At 38.5% G+C, this 20400-nt stretch overlaps 1 protein-coding gene and 2 non-coding genes across 4 annotated transcripts in view; 2 read left to right on the top strand and 1 right to left on the bottom strand.

Annotated features, from left to right (window-relative positions):
• LOC148871703 (Tryptophan/tyrosine permease) overlaps window positions 1-20400 on the top strand; it is a 114147-nt gene that overhangs the window by 89436 nt on the left and 4311 nt on the right. For both annotated transcript variants that reach the window (XM_088968121.1, XM_088968120.1), the window contains 2 exons: window positions 10658-10759; window positions 10832-10884. In XM_088968121.1, the coding sequence (XP_088824247.1) occupies window positions 10658-10759; window positions 10832-10884 (155 nt within the window). The remainder of the gene's footprint in view (window positions 1-10657; window positions 10760-10831; window positions 10885-20400) is intronic.
• TRNAT-GGU (transfer RNA threonine (anticodon GGU)) lies at window positions 1501-1572 on the bottom strand. The gene has a single exon. It is a non-coding gene; the product is annotated as a tRNA-Thr (tRNA).
• On the top strand, window positions 2556-2626 carry TRNAC-GCA (transfer RNA cysteine (anticodon GCA)). Its single transcript has one exon. It is a non-coding gene; the product is annotated as a tRNA-Cys (tRNA).

Here is a 20400-nt window from a genome sequence, read left to right as displayed (position 1 = left end):
ACCTGATGTAGACGCAAATGAGGTAGGAGTAGGCCCAGAATCCACCTGGCGGAGAGTTCTAAACGTAACCATAGTATAGTTGATATCATATATATCAGTTTTTCATTAGGATTTATATTTTTAGGAGGGTTTTTGAGATTTAGAGGTCAAAAAGAAAGAATTGGCTAAATGTTATGACTCATCAATCAGATGGATTTTTTGAAAGAACGGTTCAAGGAACAAGTGATTCCTTCTCTCGGCACCAGTTACTCTCTAGAGCTACCCCCTCCCGTTCCATCAACTAATCTTATTCTGGGATCTTGTTAGTGATATTGAGAAAAGGTCAATAAATATCTCTATGAATTTTCCTAATTTCTATGTATATTAAACTACTACAGTATCCTATATATAATTTAATATTAATAATTCATTTTTATAATTAAAAAAAAAATTAATTGCTTTATTGTTTTTTATTATTTTCTTTGTTCTATTTCCTTTTCCTTCAGATGAATCTAAAACTCCATAGTATATTATCTTTTCACGGGTCGAATCAAAAGAAAAAAGACACTTCAAATATTTCCCCATTTACTTTTTTACTTTACCTTTTTCTTTTCGGTCAGAAAAAAGTAAATTCCCTACTTTTTTGTCCCTGTTCCTAAATTCAATATTAAAATGAAATAATAGGAAACTGGAAATGAAAGTATCTTTCTCGCATCCGTTCTCAATCACATTGTCGGAACAAATGGATGCATCGGTATAGAAATATTTAGTACATGAAGCCACGATCTGAGATATATATCCAGAACTGATTTTTTATGGACTAAAAGAAAGAAAAGATATTAAAAAAAAAGACGGCTCTTGCATTGTGACTTGGAATAAACGTTTCTTTGTGGAGGAACGGAATAACAATTTATTCCTATAGAGCATCCAGGAACAAGAAGATTCAATCGGAAATATCGATAAATTCTTTCGTAGTCCAAGGAAATTCAATAAAAAAAAAAGGGTCCGCAGCTACAATTTCATCTCTATTGAATTTTAATATCAGAATAGCTGATATAGTCATGATTCAATGGGTCAGGTCCACTTACTTTTCTTTTGTTGATTTTTTTTTTTTTTGATTTCTAATCTTTACAATGGATTTGATTGGAATAAAAAAAGCAGGAATATTTGGTGATTCATAATTGGGATTGGGTAGATAGAATCTCTATGTCCTAGGACCAAAAATATTGAATAATGAAACATGAGTAGGAGTATGGCCTATAGTAACATAGTCGTCCTCCAACTCCAAAAAGTGGGATGACTTATCATTACTTATCATTATAATGAACAAATAATGAACAAATATTGTTAGAACTATACTACTACTATAGTATATATAGTATACTTTATAGTATACTATAACTCATTATAATGATAATTTATCATGCAGTATACAGGCAGTTACTTTTTTTTATTACAAATATAAAATCTCTATTCTCCGCTTAAAAAAAATGAAGACTAAGACTGGAGTTTTTTGAAAAAAGCCCCTTATCGGATTTGAACCGATGACTTACGCCTTACCATGGCGTTACTCTACCACTGAGTTAAAAGGGCTCATTTGATTTCATTCTTGAATGAGCCACTAGACACTATGAGTCTACCGCATGTACCTATGTATCGAATTCTCAACTTTCTACGACGTCTAGGTGATAAAATATTTTTAGGAGCAAGCAAATCATACTGATTTTTTCTTCCATTTCCAACCATTTGTTCATGTTTTGAAATGGATTCATCAAAATTATTCTTATCAACATACCTTTTTTCTCGGTATCTTTGATTAGTTTGGTCCATATTAGTAAGAAGTTTGAAACCATCATCCCAATTATTCCTGGATCATTGGCTAAAGCAAAATTTTGTAGCGAGGCTAGCTTCTTTGGTATGGCATGGCTAGTTAGTTAGTTTAGTTCTTCTCCCGCCCAACCACCCCATAGTTCTTAGTAGTTGGTTAGGTAGGGATTGATTGTTAGGTATAGTCTTCTTATCCCACCCATCTCCCTTAGTTTAGTTTGTAACGACAGCGACAGCTATCGCCTTTCTTAGTATTTAGACGACAGCTAACGCTCTATTTTCTTATTTCGTTTCGTTAGATCAGTCGCACTAGGGAATTAGGGAATCCCATAAGGGAGATCCTCGATACGAAAAGATCATCTAATTGACTTAGATGGGGCTGATGACCTATATGTTGTTATAATTGAAATTGAAAAGAAAATAATTCAAAATCGATACTGATTACTTGTGTATCAATTGAATTTTCTTATGTCATTAAGGAAATACAATTTTAGATCCAAATCCAAGAATTGTTTATGAATTCACAGTCAATAGTTAATGGTTCCAACTTGCTCTGATTTTTTCATTCTGTGACTGAAAATCCACATTTATTTTCTCTTTCAATAGAAAAGAAAAAGGGAAGTTTTTAGGCATATGTTTTGAGATACTATACAATACAATCAATCGAAGGGAATCAACTGGATTCAATAAAAAAAAAGGTTCAGTAATCCCCCAAAAAGGAAATATTTCTATCTATTTTGTATCGTTTTGGCGGCATGGCCGAGTGGTAAGGCGGGGGACTGCAAATCCCTTTTCCCCAGTTCAAATCCGGGTGTCGCCTGATCAACGAAAGACTTGGAATCCCTTATTCTGCTGATAGAACTCGCAGAATTTTTTACCAGCAGAAGCAGAGGAAAAGGACTAGGCAGGCCTGTCGATACTTGCTTTATTTGAAGAATCTGGAGGTTCTATTCTATAAAGGGCTGTAAATCCTTGCGCCTAGGATCCAAGGAAAGATTATAGTATAGGAAAGGCTATGAAGATTTTCTATTAGTTGCGATGCGAACAGGCGTTTACTTATGAGATTAGTTGAGTAGGCTTGCGTTAGTTGTCTGCTAGTTGATAGCTAGTTGTGGGGCTTTCGACATAAAAAAGGGCTTCAGCCTATCCGGCTTGGCTTCACTATAGCTCATGACTTGTATTGTAGTCGTAGTCTTGTAGTCGGCCCGGAATGCCTCTGTAGTCTTTCGCTCCGCTCCTTCCTTCATTCATTTTCTTTTAGTTGCGGTAGCTTCCGCGCAAGCAAGATATGGCGAAGCCAACAAGCGAGAAAACGTAAGCGCGCCCAACCTAGGTTAGGAGCTTTCTTCGCATGCTTTCGCGCCTTGTGCTCAAGCCGTTGCACGTTAGCGTAGCCAGCAAGATGCGGCTGAAAAGCCGTATCGCGCTATCACCAGTCAGGGAGAAGTCAACTATCCACCCTGCCCGCCTCATAGTCCATTAGTGGGTCTCCCGTACCTCTCATATTAGGAAGTTAGCTCGTCCTCTCTCAAACTCATAACAAGCGGAAGTCTAATCAACATCTCATTGTCTTCATTATTAACAAGGTTGGGAATCACCTGTAATAACTCGAGATCTTGGGGAGCTCCTTCCGAAGAGAGAATATGTTGGAAATAATTAACAGCTTCCGGACCCATCTCCTCGTGATTATTAGTCAAAATTCCATCGCTATTTTTGATTCGGGATATGTAGTTTTTCCCATTTTCTGATGAAGCCCCTCCCACATCAGTCTATGACGCCGCTATCATCTTATGAAACACTTGGACAAGCCTAACAGCAAATGAATAGCCCATTTTCTGGTGCGTTTCCTCATTACTAAAGGACTCATCCCCATGCTAATGATGGAAGGCTTTTAGAGAGTTCATCATATGAATCTCCCTATCACGTGCACTCATATTTACTAGAGGGAACAAGAATTACGCCCTAGTTTATTTTAGGTCAAACCAAAGTGGCTCCCACTGACTTTCATAAAGCCAGATTTCGGTGGGCCTAAGTCGGCTAGGGTTCCGCATGTAACCTCTTCAGGAGGTGTGGGGCCCACAATTGAGGGAGGTCATCCAATGACCAGGAGGGACACCATGACAATGATGTGCATTCAGCCATGGTGTGCGCAAGAGCCACTATCGAATCTACATGGGCCAAGCACTTATGGCCCATGAACGTAGCACATCACACATCCATACATCACACGCAGGGAGGAATTGATCCAATCAATTAATTATCTGTAAAAACCCATTTGAAGCCCATTTTAATCCATAATATTAACAATTAATATCATCTAGGTATATGAGCTGAATTAAGGTTACCCAGTTCGGCCCATATAGCTTTATCCTTTGAAGTGGGCTTTTGGCAGTTTTAACAATTTAAAACTGGGCCTTACAAGTTGGGCCGAATTAAATATCCAATTAATTATCAATCCTTAGGCCCATTAAACAAAAATTAGGGCTGATATTCAGCCTTGATCGAACCCTAGATTCGGTCCAAACAATTTGAACCAATCTTGGTTCGAATGGGTCTAGGGTTTGATCTTTAATTAAATCTTTAATTCAAGAAAATAATCTAAAATTAAAGAACTGATGAAACAAAACAAGAATCAGTCAATCCAGGGCTGTTCGTAGAATCCATCCTGCAAAACAGAGGTTAGATCACAGAATGCAGTTTCACAAACTGCAAATCGCAGGTAGCGAATGTCCCATCTGCGAAATCTCCTACCTTGCGCCGCCATCTTCGATCCAAAATAAAATAAATAAAAATAGAAAACATAATTTCTATTATAATTACATCAGATCGAATACCTAATACACTGGGTCTAAAAATAAAAATATATATATATATATTTACAGACCAAATGTAATAAATAAATCAAAAAACTGCAAATCTTGCAGGTTCCCTACGCAAACTAAGAATTTGATCTCCTCTTGTACAAACAGCCCATAAATCAAGAAAATCATAAAGAACTATTCTAAACAATAATCAGATTTATATAAAATTTAATTTCAGATTATTCGCCCATAATTTTGGGAGAAAATTCCCAAAAACACTTATCTGCGCAAATTTGGTAGAACACCTTCTGCCCATTTGCGCAGGTTCAGATCTGAATTAAATTGATTCAAGATTTGAACTTGGCTCTGATACCACTGAAGGGATGGGATATCCATCACATGGACGCCCAAGTCTTGCGGAATGGACTGGGCAAATCTCAAAAAAATTTCTCCCATCTTTGCAGGGAATCGAATTCCCTATTTTAGAAAAACATATTTTTCAAGGTTCAATCTTGAACCATGAACCAAACCAGATCTGAACCAAAAGGAATAGGAGGGAGGATGTACCTGATACAGAGAATTAGTATCTCCCAATGGAGGTGTTCACGCCCAAGGAAGGATCCAAAGACTGCCACTGAATATGGCGCAGTGCAGAATGGAGCAGAATCAGCAATGTTCTTCAAAAGAACTTGACCCTTCGCAAGAATCAACTTGATGGCTTGTGAGCACAGCTCCAATCAATCTTTTCCCAAAAGATTGGTATCAAGATCAGATCTTGATTTCTCCCAAGAACTGGAGATCGAACTGAAGGTAATGGTGGCGGCAGGAAGGAGGCAGCAAGAGAGATTTTGTAGAGGTTGCAGAAATCTCTCTTCTGTGATTTCAGCTCTGAAGACAAGAGTCTTAGGTTGCATGTCTAAAGGCTGCCGCCCCCTCCTCCTTTTATAGATTTAAAGGTATCAGCTCCTAATCCTATTAGGAGTTGCTGATCCAAATTATATTTGGATTAGAAGTCCCTTTAAGTGATAAGGGAGAACCCTTATCTTATCTGCAAATCAGATCTGCCATCTCCTAATCTAATTAGGAGGCTTCCAGATCTAAATCTCTTGGACTCTCTAAGTGGATAGGGTCTAGGCCCAATCCTATCAGCTGATCCATCTCAGAATTCGCCCCCTTTAATTGACTGATCAAATCAGCCCAGTTCGAAATGGGCTTAAGGCCCATTTAAGGTTATGTACTCACTTAGCCTTCCAAACTGCTGCCCAGCTGGGCTTCCTTGTATGGTGTGGGACCCAAACATTGATCTACACATCAGCCACATGGGTTCAGCCCAGCCTTTATTACAAGGCCTGGCCGAATACACTGTTATGGACAGTGCACCCCCTGAAACCCATCTTATGGGCTCTATGGGCCCAACACTTACCCTAAGTGGTCCTTGGGCCAAGCCACCTTGTAACACCCAAGGACTGTGGGTAGATGCAAGATTAGCCCATCAGGTATTATCCTCAATGGTCTTACACTTAACCTCTCAGCCCATAATGATCAAACACTGCTCGACAAGGGAGGACCTCTCCCTCGACTGCAAGGAACAGCGTTGCACTCTCTACTTACATGGATCTCGGGAATTAAAACATTTTGCAAATCATTTCAAAACCATAACATATATATATATATATATATATATATATTTTGCAAAACAAAATCTCAACAATTGAAATCGGCTGCCGACAGTTTTGGTTTCCATAAGAGAGAGCGCATCCCCGATCATTACCTTTGTCCGACAAAGGGGCTGATCCTGTCACTATGATCACCCACTCAGATGAATTCTCGGATTGTCCCAACATACCCAGGTTTTGACCCCCGCTAAGGATCTCACTGATGGGTACATCAAAGACAGCCCAATCCGACACCTACTGTAGTATCATAATCGAGTCTAGGGGTCAGGTGTAACTTTCTAGTTTTGCCCATCTATCTCCAAGGTCCAGGGCAATACTAGAAATCTGGTCTAGTTCAAAGGTTCTATTAATACTACAATGCATGTGCTTTGGGTCTCACCCTGGTAGCTGAGACAAGCCACCCCAACAGTTGGCAGCACACCAGTATCAGCCTTAGCAGGATAAATCTCCCCAGACTTACCCAATGGCTGTGAACATTCTAAACTAACACAAGTCTCATTAAGTGTCCAGTTTAAGGGTATTATACAGAAACACACCACAGGAACATGAATCAAATGTGTATTTTATTCATTTACAATAAATTCATAATGTACATATTTCTGATTGAAGCTAAGGGCATACATTTGTCTAACACTCCCAACAAGCAGCTGAGTTTTCCTCTACCCCCAATGGCCATCATGGCCAAATGAGCCCATTCTAAGTAGTTTGATCCATCAAACTTCACAGTTGTAATCTGAAAGGCATTCTCAGACATGTTACCAGCATTGCTAGTCTCAAAAATACCTTCCCCCTGATTCTTGGACTCCATTCTTGGTCAAGAATTAATAATAAAAAACCTTTTAAACCACTGTAATAGAAAGCAGCACCCAAACAACTGATAACAGCCGGCCTAGGTCTTCCAAAGAACAAAGAAAACAGAATTATGTACGAAACCAGTTTAAAAATCTGATCTGAAACCAACAACAGTTTTGAATTATAGGGTTTTCTCTCAAAACCCTAAAGGAAAAAACACAGATTTTCCAGCCACACCTCTCAGAATAGACCAAGATGATTTTTCCAAGGTTATTCTCAAGAAAAAACTTACTTCATGAAAGAAAATTTCTGTCTAATGCAAAACCCTAATCTTGAGGATCTGAAGCCTTTTCTGATTTTTCCTGACTACTGGAACTCTCCCAGCCTTCTACAATCTCCTTAGTAGTAGCCGCACACTACCAGTAACCTCCAAGAATCAGCCGATCCTCCTTTGTTGAAAAACTTCTAAACATAGGAGATCAAGACTAACATAAGAGCTCCTAGGTCGGCTCTGATACCAAGTAGTCGATCAAGACTACAACCAGTCTTGAATTCAAAAGAAAAAGAAAGAAGAAATTTCAGAAGAGAGGAAGAAGAGAGGGAGAAGAGAGAAGAAGCACACAAAGAGATTTTGAAAAGAGAGAGAAGGTTGATCAGTTGATCTGCCGACCCACTCTTAATATTTATACATGTTGACTAATTGTAAAAGGGCTGAATTGCCCTTATTGCTTACATGGCAAATAAACTAATAATAAAGCTGAAATAACAAGTTGTAATAACTACCAACTAACACTGACATAACTAACAAAAGTATGCTGCCATACGAACACAGTGGGGACCACAGCAGTAGGGTCCACGTCAGTGTTCTCTACACTGAACCTTCCCAGAATCCTCTTCAGGGGGGGGGGGCGGAAATTGCGGGGTGGAAGAGGAGATTTCCTCAGAAGTTAATCCATTTGTCTCTACTCCTATTGACTAGAAAACTCAGGAAACAAACATCTTAAGGAAGCAAAGTATAAATGACCAAGATGACAATGCCAGAGATGCATCTCATCTTTATTACTACTCTTTTGTAGACTCGATTGACTCAATAAATTGGTGCTTGTAGAAGAAGCAGACGCTACTGAATCCAAAATGTGGAGTCCATCTGTCATACGTTCCCTACCAATCATCCTCCTCAAAGTCAAATCCTGAAACACAAGAATTAGGAAGGAAAGTTACATAACAATTTACCGACTTAGTAATAGAACTGATAGAAAGAAGATTAATAGGCATTTTTTGAACATGGTAAACATTAGACAAGTTTAAACCAACAGGAAGGGAGACAACTCCCTATCTAGAAATAGAAGAGAAAGAGCCATCAACAAGCTTTACTTTATCTTTTCCAGACAAAACATGATAAGAAGAGATTAAGAAGAAATTGTTGAAACATGAAAACCATTGGCATGAGTACCTGAGTTTGCTGCATAAGAAGTGGAGGGAGTAAGGGAAGTTTCTTTCAACTGTCTGAGAACATGCCCAAACTGCTCAAATCGATTACGTATGGTTCTCAAAAGACCTTCCTTAGGTGTGGAGCCCATAGATTGAACAGTGGAGGAGCTACCCTTACTTGGCTGTTGTTGGATCCCTTGATTTGGTGTAGTTGAAACAGTATTGGCTGCATTAGTTTTCTTACTTTACTTCTCTTGGAACTTTTTAGGTTTTCCATGTGAATCCCAACAAAAATCCTTAGTGTGTTGAGACCTTCTACAGTGGGTACACCATAATTTATCCTTACCAAAATTACTTCTTTTTTGCATATCACCTCTCTTGTTTTCACCCTTAGGAAAGCAACCTGCTCCCCCCTCAGGAGGATTGATGACTGTCCTCCTAGTTTCCTCAGACTGAACCAAAGCAAAGACTTCTTCAAGACCTGATGGTTCCTTGCTGCCCAAAATTTGAACTCGAAGAGGTTCACAAATGGAATTCAGACCTGCCAAAAAGGCAAATACTCTTTCTTGAGAAAGTAATTTTCTATAAGCAGAAGCATCATCATTGTTTTTCCAGTCAATAGTCCTATAGTGGTCCAACTCCTTCCACATAGATGTGAGAGAAGAATAGTAGGCTGTAAGAGATTTGTCCCCTTGTTTATAGGCTGATGATTCAACTTGTAATTCATAGATTCTAGCAAAATGCCTTTGTTCCAAATAATTTGATTTTGCACAGTCCCATATCTCCTTAGCAGTTTCTGTCCACATGAAGTTTTTTCTAAGTGAAGGCCGAATGGAAGAAACAAGCCAGGACATGATTAAATAGTTCTCTTGACTTTCCCTTGGCTCCAACAAAGATTTTTATACTTTTAGACCACTCCAAGTAATTTAAACCATCAAGAAGGATGATGGAAACTGGGAAAGTAACATTCTCCATGCTGCTATTAGCACTACTTTGTCCTCCAAGAGGATTAGATGTGATTGAACTACCAGTTCAAATGGCTGAACAAATTGTTAACATCACACCATTAGGTCCCGAAACTGGTCACACAACTGATACATTTCTAGGAAACACATCAACAGATGAATAAAAGTTAAAAAAAAAAGAGCTAAACTGAAGCTCAAACAGCCACATGAACAATTCAGGAGGCTTCTAACACCAAGGAAACATTTTTTCAAACAGTTCAAGGGCAACAAACTTACCAGATTTCAAACTTGTTTACTAAATAAACTTGGCTGACTACTGCTGGTCTTCACACAGTTATCAAACACTTTTGACATGGAAAATACCCAAAAAACTCTTCCTTTGAAGGTTGCAAAATCTTCCTACATGTGCTGAAAGGTGAAACACCACCCACAAACAAGAGACAACTGGTCCTATGGCCAGAAAAAAAAAAAAGGAAAACACTGAAGAGATGATAGCCAATCAGTCCAAGAAGATTACAGAGCTGCACCCTTTAAGAAACCAGATTGCTGTAGAAGATGAGAAGAAAAAAAATGGTTTTCTATGACAGATTATGCTCTGATGCCATGTAATCTCTCACAGATACCTCATGAGAAGAGAAGAAATAGAAGAGAAGAGAAGAAAAGAAGACAACAGGATGTTATATTAATAAATATAAAAGTTACAAGGAAGTCCCTGAGAATAAGAAAAATTACAGAAATATCCCTGCACCTAAAATACATAATAAAAAACAAAAATAAGAGAAGAAAAAGGAGAAATTGGTGGGGAGAAATTTGTCCCAACCTCTAGGGGTGGAATTACATATTGAATTACCCCTACTTAACTAATATGTAATGAGGCAAAACTACCTTTCCACCTAATATCTTTATTCTTTTCACCACTAACACCTACAAATTGAGAATTGTTTTCTCTAGAAGAAAAGCTGATCATTCTTTTAGGCATTTCATTCATTTGTTAAGCAGTTAATCTTGCCACCTCTCATAATGCATGGCATTTGTTTTAGCATAAACAACATATTATAGTAGGATTATACAAAACATTAGTCATCCCCGGTTGGATGCTATCAGAATTATGTCTTAATTTGTGTCTTCTTGTGGGAAGTTATGCCATTTGTAGTAAAAGTAAATAGAACAAAGTTTCTTTCCTTAGGGAGTGACCAGTGGGAACCTGCAATGGAACACACTTCTGCAAGGCAACTTTGAAGCTGTTCCATCAAGTATACCAATAATTGCACTCTCATTTGTTTACCAGGTAACTGCCCTACTTTTCATCAAGATTTCGAGATTCAAGATTGACATCATTTGAATATTCCGTCTATTGCAGAACGTAGTGCCTGTTCTTTGCACGAATCTTGAAGGGGATCTGTCAAAAGTAAGGTGACAAATTTTATCGTCATACACGTCACTTGGATTTTGTAGCTCAATAAAGTATATATATTTGGTGAATTCTGTTATTAAGTGTGATATTTTATCACCTGGAATAACTGGATATAACGGTGCTGATTGCCTTATTGTCCATGACATCAGAAAGGGAATCATCTCTTCATATAATGACTTGGGCAAGGCAGCACATTACTCTTGATAGCATTCCAACTGCATAACTCTCTTATCATTCTATTTTTGACTCGAATGAAGTTGTAGAGAGACTGGGACAAATGGGCCCTAGTGTCTATTTTATGTTTTAGTAGTAGGTTATTTATTTTGTATGCTAATGGGCCTGTCTAATGGGCTTGTTAACTTCTTTTAAGTTATTTTAATTTTATCGCTGGACACCCCACTTAAGGGCTGATTTGTAATTAACCACATTAATGAAGATTAATAAAAGGACTAGTGAGGGGAGAGAGGTGATTAATCGAACCCTCTTCTTCTTCTCTATCCCCTTCTTCTATTCTGCCCTTTTCTTCTTCCTTTCTCACGTTTTACTTCTTTAATCAAGTTTCTCATCAGATTTAGAAGTCAGATTTACTTATTGGTATCAGAGCAGGTTTTCCCTCTTTTTTCTTTTCTCTTTTCCTATACACCCTTCGATTAGGAGTGTGTATGGAGAGATAAATTCTTGATAAATCAGAGAATATTTTTGCCTAGTTGGTAGAGGGTTTGAAGAGTTAGAATCTGGCCGAAAACTGCCAAGAAGTGGAGCTGTAATTTTCTGCCCAAAACCCTAGCCAACTAGAGATCTTTCAAGTTACAGGTCAAGGAGAAGATTTGGGTGTGGCACTCAGGATTTGGGAGGTTTAGTTTGATCTCTAGAAGTGTGCATATGAGACTTGTAGATGGTTTGGAAGATTTGGTAGGAGCGGCTACCTCTTCTCTCTTCCTCCCTGATAGCCAGGTGCAGCAAAACCCTAGTTTTCAAGTCTCCAGGTACTGTATTGACCTCAGATAAGTTTATATAGACTGAAAAAAAACTGGTTTTTTTATTTTCATTTGATCAATGGAGCATTTCGGAAGTGAATTGAAGCAGATGCTGGTATTTGAGATTGGCCAAATAGATTCCTTTTTTACTGGAGTGACCACAATCAAGCTAGATGGCACCAATTGTCTAGCCTGGGCACAGTCTATACAGATTCATGTTTGTAGTAGAGGTAAACTGGGATATCTCACAGGTAGTAAGGTGAAATCCGTAGAGTCAGGCCCTACATATGAGAAATGGATGCAGGAGAACTACACTGCTATTGGATGGTTGGTTAACTCTATGCAACCCCATATAAGTAAACATAGTGTTACAGAAACATATTCACAAAAGTTGAATGTGGCAAGAGTCTATAAGCTGAAAAGTGTTGTGAAAAATATGAGACAGGGTGAGAAGAGTGTAGCGATCTACTATTCCTTGCTGAAATCACTATGGCAGGAAATTGATGTTATGGAGGCAGTTGTTTGGGAGAGTACTAATGATGCGAAGACTTTTAGGAAACTAGTGGAATGAAACAGGGTGTTTCAGTTTCTTACAAGACTCAACCTTGAGTTTGACATTACCAGACGGAGTCATAGTTTTCAAGGCGCCTAGGTGAGGCTAGGTAACCACAGGGCACCTAGGCGTTGGAATTTTAAAATGCTTGTTTTATTGAGTTTTTACTTTATATATGCTTTTCAGACATGTAATTCAGCCATAAAAAAAACATTTGATTCAATTCAGCCATACAATCACTGAATCAGCCATAAAAAAATCAGTCATAAAAAATTTGAATGAGAAGAAGAAGAATTAAAGAAGAGATTAGAGAAGAGATTAAAAACTGAGATGATTCAAGACTTCAAGTGTGAAACTGTGAATGACTAAAGGGAGGAGAAGAGTAGGGCGGAGCCCCCTTTTTAAAAAAAAAAAGGGACTCATGGGGCGGATTGACGACTGAGAGTGAGAGTGACTAACTGAGAACACTACTCATGGGGTGGGTGGAAGAAGAAAGGGAGGACTGAGGAGTATAGGGGTGGAGCCCTTGTTTTTTCGACTGAATTGATATCTGAGAAGAGAGAGAAGAAGAAGAAGAAGAAGAAGAAGAAAGGGAGGACTGCCAGAGCCTCTATTTTTCAAAAAAAAGTAAAAAATGCTGAAACTCTAAAATCTGAAGAAAAAGAAGAAGAAGAAGAAGAAGTGCATGCTCGAACTAAGGTGCGAATGCGACTGCGATGGAGCTGGGCTACTCGAGCTTGCAGAGTTTGCCTGTTCGATTCTCCTCCCTCTTCTAGTCGAACCAAAACCCTTGTAAACCCTTGTCTTAGTTTAGTTGTATATACTATTCTATAGTTGTCTTAATACTAAACTGATATATTGTAACAAGGCTTAGGCATATGTTTGGGTGAGGCGACCTTCAAAAACCGCCTAGTGCACAAAACATCTGGCGTTTGGGCGAGGCGACCTTCAAAAACCGCCTAGTCGCCTAGGTGTCACCTTGACAACTATAGACAGAATATTCTGGCAAAGGATGAGGTCCCTCTTGCTTAGGCATATGCTATGGTAAGCAGTGAAGAGAGTAGACGACAGAGGTACAGTTACAAAGTTCACCTACAGAACATTTTGCACATGCTAGAATAAAGTCGAAAGGTCCGACCAAGAAGAAAGCAGTGATATGTGAATACTACAAGAAACCAAAGCATACTAAGGACACTTGTTGGAAACTCCATCCTGATCTTCTCACGGATAGGTTTTAGAATAACAACAATAACAGCAATAGCAGCAATTTTAAGAAGAATCGACAAACAAGAAATCCTAAGAATGCTAATGTTGCCACAATACCTGAAAGAGGGAACAAGGAGAGTGAAGAAAAGTTATCTACAGAGTAGTTGGCAGTAGTAAAGGCAAAGATTGAGAAGTATGGGAGGTTACTGAATCACTTAGGTACCACTGTAACAGCATCCTACACTTCTGGCAACACTTCATCATCTGTGTTTGCTCACTCAGGTACTCGTGCTTCTACAAATCATGCTTCTGTTTCAGGTAATCATAAAATCCCTTGGACTATTGATTCTAGTGCATCAGACCATATGACAAGTTTGTCTAACCTCTTTTGTTCCTATCATCTCCTATCTGGTAGAGAGAAGCTATCTCTTGCTGATGGGTCTCTTGCTCCCATCTCTGGCAAAGGAGATATCAAGGCCTCTAACACACTTGTCTTGTCCTCTTTTCTTCATGTCCCCAAAGCTTAATACCAATCTCTTATCTATTAGTAGCATGACTAAATCCATGAACTGTAGTATAACCTTTTTTTCCTACCCATTGTGTTTTTCAGGACCTAAAATCTCAGAGGACGATTGGGAGTGGCCATGAGACGAATGGAATATACATGCTGGACACACCTGATAGGTGTCTTGGACCACCCAATGGAGTAGCTTTGGAGTCTGTTGTGTTAGAGTCTATTGATAGAGTCATGTTATGTCATTTGTGGTTTGGTCATTTACCTTTTTCAGCCTTCAGTCATTTGTTTCCCGATATGTTTAAGGGAGTGTCTTTATCAATTCTTCATTGTGAGCCATGTGAACTTGCAAAGCATTGTAGACAATCTTATTCAGTAAGTAATAAAAGATCTATTTCTCTTTTTCATATTGTGCACTTTGATGTGTGGGATCCATATCATTTGCCTACTATGAGGGGTTACAAGTATTTTATCCTCTTTCATGAGATCCCGAGATGAAGTACCAACTATTGTGCAAATTTTTCATGAGCTTATCCTTACTGAGTTTTAATACACAGATCAAAATATTCCAATATAATAATGCTAAGGAATATTTTGAGAAGAATCTTTCATCCTACTTTGAGACCTTTGGGGTTATTCATCAAAATTCTTGTTCCTACACTCCATAACAGAATGGAGTGGCAGAGAGGAAGAACAACCATGTGGTTGAGGTTGCTCGATACCTCCTTTTTGCATCTCATGTTCCTATTAAATTTTGGGGGGATGTTGTCCTTACTACCACCTTCTTGATTAACCGTATGCCTTCTCGGGTTCTGGGCTTCAAAACCTTGTTTAGCCTTCCTAAGGCACATAAGTGTGTCTTTCTGGGATATGCCTTCACACAAAAGGGATATTGTTGTTTTGATCTAGCTCGTGGCACCTGCTTTGTCTCTAGGGATGTCACATTTGTTGAGTCCATTCCTTATTTTGGTATTTCTCTTGAGGGGGATCATCTTGAGGAGCCATTTGCTAAGTCTCCAACTATTCCTCATCCAGTTCCTTTTGAGTCCCCTATTGAGTCATCTTCTTTTGGTGCCTCCCCTTCCACTATGTCTCCACCACATGTTCCTACTCCCCCTCCAACCCATCCTCCTACATTTCCTTCACATCTTGTGCTCCAAAGGTGGTAACAACGGCAAAGATTCAGGCACGGCAAGTTGTTTCCACTCCTTCCGCAAAACCTCTTGCACCTTCCATCACTACTGAGGTAATAGGTCAACCCTCCTCTAACCTACCTACCTTCCCAGACCTTGACCTTCCTATTGCCCTTCGAAAAGGATAGTGGAAGTGTACAACACATTGTATCTCCAAACACTTCTCCTACAACCTTCTATCCCCTACCTATTACTCTTTTCTTGCCTCTGTTTCTACCCATGTGATTCCTAGGTCTATACCAGAAGCCCTGTCCAAACCTGAATGGAGGGATGCTATGATGACCGAACTTGATGCTTTGCATAAGTACCATACCTGGGATATTGTGGATTTTCCTGAAGGGAAGGAACCAATGGGTTGTAAATCAGTGCTCACTATTAAGTACCATTCTGATGGCACTATTGAGAGGTTTAAGGCTCGATTGGTTGCTAAAGGCTACACTCAAATGTATGGTATCGACTACCTAGAGACCTTTGCTCTTGTGGCCAAGATGACTTCAGTTTGAGTTTTGTTGTCTTTAGCTGCTACCTTTGATTGGCCCCTTCACCAGTTTGATGTTAAAAATGCCTTTTTGAATGGAGAGCTCCATGAAGAGGTCTATATGTCTTTGCCTCTAGGGATGTATGGAAAGGAAATGTAAGGGAAGGTGTGTAAACTACAGAAATCTATTTATGGTCTTAGGCAATCTCCTCGAGCCTAGTTTAAGAGATTCAGAACTACTCTTGTATCTCTTGGTTACACACAAACCCAATCTGACCATACTTTATTTCTAAAAAGAAGTAACTCTTTGGTGCTTTTCTGATTGTTTATGTTGATGACATTGTGGTCATGTGTAATGACACATAGGAAGTGATTAAGCTCAAAAGATTTCTTAACTCTGAATTTGAAATCAAGGATTCGAAGGATCTCAGATATTTCTTAAGAATTGAAGTTGCTAGATCCAAGGATGGTATCTTCATTTCTCAACGCAAGTATGTTCTTGACCTCCTTGCAGAGACTGGTAAACTTGGTGCTATACCAGCTTCCACCCCCATAGATCCCAATCATAAGCTCTTTGCCACTAATGGTGAACTGTTGCCTGATAGGGGAGTGTTTCAAAGACTACTTGGGAAGTTGTTATATATCTGCATGACTCGGCCGGATATTTCCTATGCCGTGAGTGTTCCAGTTTATGCATTCTCCCAGAGACACATATTTAGCTATTGCAAAAAGTGTTGTGTGTTATTTGAAAGCACTCCAAGGAAAGGTATTTTGTTTGCCAAACATGGACACGAAGTTGGAAGCATGCACTGGTGTTGATTGGGCTAGATGTATTGATGATAGGAGATCCACCTTAGGATATTGTGCTTTAGTGGTAGGGAACATTGTCTCATGGGGGAGTAAGAAACAATCTATAGTAGCCAGATTCTCAATTGAAGTAGAATACAAGGCAATGGCACATGCAGTGTCGGAATTAGTGTGGCTGAGATCACTTCTGGAAGAGTTGGGTGTTGACTATGAAAAGCTAATGATGCTCTATTGTGACAACCAGGCTGCTATCATCATTGCACATAATCCTGTTCAACATGACAGCACTAAGCACATAGAGGTTGATAGACATTTTATACGATAAAGAATTGCTTCAGGAGAGGTTTGCTTGCCATTTATTTCTTCAGAAGAGCAGTTGGCTAATGTCTTGACCAAAGGTGTTCCAAAAGGGAAGATGAAACACTATATAAGCAAGTTGGGCATGATTGACATCCATAGTTGTCAAGGCATTGCCTAGGCGCCTGCCTAGGCATCACCTAGGTGACTAGGCACCCTTGGCTGGGCACCTCGCCCAAACGCCTTGATTTTTAGCAACTAGGCACCCTTCTAGGCGACTAGGCACCCGCCTAGGCAACAAAAATGACAAGGCAGAATCATTTATATTGTTGTATCTTATTAATGTATTTGTTAATACATTTTATTATATGCTATATATATCAATTATACTTTGTTTTAATGTTTTACTATTGAAATTTAAAAGATCAAAGGGTTTTGAGAATAGAAAAAGAAAGAAAGAAAGAAAAAAAGAAAAGAAAGAGGAAAGAAAGAATAGAATAATAAAGTTATTTTTTTCTATTATCTCTCTCTAATTAAATAAAACAGAAACTCCATCCTTGTCTTTTTTCTATTTTACCTTCCATCTTGAATATTTATCATATTAAGTTAATAACCTTATTTAGTTGCTAATTAATATGAAATTGCTCTATTAAGAACTTATTATAGTAGTATTATTTTTGAAAATAATGAAATTAATATATGTAAGATTTTTATCTTTTAGATGTGATGATTTGCCACATTTTTAGAGGAAATTTAATGTTCTTAATAAAGAGAATTGCTATTCTTTCATGCTGAATGGTATATAAAACTAGGAAACTAGCCAAAAGTCGGTTTTTTATATTATAAAATTTTTATCGTCTAGGCAACTAGGCGCCCTAGGGTTGATCAGAACCGCCTAGATGCCTTGAAACTATGTTGACATCCATGCTCAGCTTGAGGGGGAATGTAGAGAGACTAGGCCAAATGGGCTCTAGTGTCTATTTTATGTTTCAGTAGTAGGTTATTTATTTTGTATGCTAATGGACCTGTTAACTTCTTGTAAGTTATTTTAAGTTTATGCTTAGCTGGATGCCCCACTTAAGGGCTGATTTGTAATTAACCACATTAGTGAAGATTAATAAAAGGATTAGTGAGGGTAGAGAGGTGATTAATCGAACCCTCAACCTTCTTCTTCTTCTCCATCTCCTTCTTCCATTCTGTTCTTTTCTTCTTCCTTTCTCACTTTTTACTTCTTTAATCAAGCTTCTTATCAGATTTACTTCTAAAGTAATTCATTTGAGGACAAAAAGAGAGAAGAGGAAAATTAAGGGATCGTGGGGTTCCTCCTAGAGACTACTTTATGTAATGAAGGGAGAAATTACAAAGATTGCCCCTACATGGGTGGCAGCAGTTATAATATCTTGTAAGTTGACCTAATAGGTAAAAGAAACATAACAGGCTCATAAAACTCACTTTTCTGTACAATCCCCTTCAAGCTGAGCATAGATGTCAATCATGCCCAGATTGCCCAGAGTTGAACTAAAGAGCCGTCTTAGAAACCCCTTTCATGAAAATGTCTGCCCATTGTTGATCAGTTTTCACCAAGGGAATACAAGCATCACCAAGAACAACCTTCTCATTTATGAAGTGTAAATCCACATCTATATGTTTGGTTCAGTCATGATTTGTTGGGTCATGAACAATGTTAATTGCAGGCTTATTGTCACAGTATAGCAGCAAAGGCAACTGAATTACAACACCCAACTCTTCCAACAAGGACTTAAACCATAAAGCCTCAGATAACATATGTGCCATGGTTTGATACTTAGCCTCTGCACTAGACCTCACCACTACATTTTGTTTCTTAATTTTCCATGACACTAAACTTTCACCCAACTAAGGTACAGTAACCTAATGTAGATCTTCTATCATCTAGGGACCCAACCTGGTTGGCATCCGTATAAATCTCCACATTCATATGATCATGCTTCTTGTACAAAATACCTATGCCTGGGTTCTTGTTTAGATAAGCAAGAATACAATTTACTACAGCCAAATGTAATGAATGAGGACCATGCATATATTGACCACACTAAATGCATAAGAAATGTTTGGTCGACTCATGCATAGGTAGAGCAACCTCCCTAGAAGTCATTGGTACATGGAACAATCCCTTGCTCCCCCTTAGTAGCACACAACTTATAATTAGGTATATCTGCAAGTTTCACTCGAAGTTTTCCTGTTTCCTTGAACAAAGTCCAACACATACTTCCCCTAGGAAATGTAAATATCATGCTTGGTCCTGCTACCTCAATACCTAGGAAATATCTCAACTCACCTAGGTCTTTAATCTCAAAGTCAGAAGCTAAAAATATCTTAAGATGTGCAATACCATCTATATCACTACCTATCACCACAATGTCATCAACATAGACAATAAGAGTAGTAATCAACTAACCCATCTTCATAAATAATGTGTGGTCAGATTGAGGCTACTAAAACCGATCCTTTGTAATGCTTTTTTGAACCAATCAAACCAAGCATGAAGGGACTTCTTTAAGCCATATAAAGACTTCTTAATTTTGCTTACTTTATCATTGTGCTCCCCACTATATAACCCTGGAGTTAGCGCCATATACACTTCTTTATTAAGATCACCATTTAAGAAGGAACTTTTTACATCAACTGAAGCAATGGCCAATCATACTGAACTGCCAAGGACAAAAGTACAGGGACTGATAGCATTTTGGCAACAGGACTACAGGAGAGAATGTCTCCTCATAATCTACACCTTAAGTCTATGTGTATCCCTACTCAGCTTCCTACTATTATTCTTCTCTATACAAATAATATAAGTGCTATCAAGATTGCATCTAGCCTTGTCTTCCATGAGAGGACTAAGCACATCGAGGTGGACTACTACTTTATCTGACATCTTTTCAGTACTGAATCTATATTGCTTCCCCATGTATCCTTGGACATGCATATTGCTGATATGCTCACCATGACTATGACTAAAGCTCAAAACATCTTTTTTATAAGCAAACTAATGCTTATGTCCATGCAACAATTTGAGTGGGAGTGTGGAGATTCTGTGACTTATATCTTACTACTATAGTCCCTGTTGCACATTACTTGTATTCTGTATTCTTTTTTCTCTTTCAGCCCTATATGGGCATTCTCATAATTGTACATATCTTTCAATATATAAGAGGCCCTTTGAAGTTGAGGTCGACTATTCTAGACACCTCTAAGATTATTCGTGTTATCTTCTCTATTCAGCCAAGAGTGTTGACATAGTATCAGAGCAGGTTGCTCTCTGATCTATTTTATCTTCTCTTGATCCTCACTGAAAGTAGTAATCCTATCTTCCTATTAGGATTTACTTCCCTCTCTGTTATGTGAAAGAGATTAGAGCTGTTTCGATCAACTCTAAATGCTGTTCAGTCTACTTTGTGCAACTAGCAGGAGAGATTTTAATAGATCTCTCTTGGGAGATCTTGGATCGAGG

This window comes from Nelumbo lutea, chromosome 2 (assembly GCF_056320005.1).
Source record: "Nelumbo lutea isolate HS-2025 chromosome 2, American lotus-T2T, whole genome shotgun sequence".
NCBI classification, from domain to species: Eukaryota; Viridiplantae; Streptophyta; class Magnoliopsida; order Proteales; family Nelumbonaceae; genus Nelumbo; species Nelumbo lutea.
The sequence above is the reverse complement of the archived record's forward strand: the minus strand, read 5'-3'. Positions and strand labels throughout refer to the sequence as shown.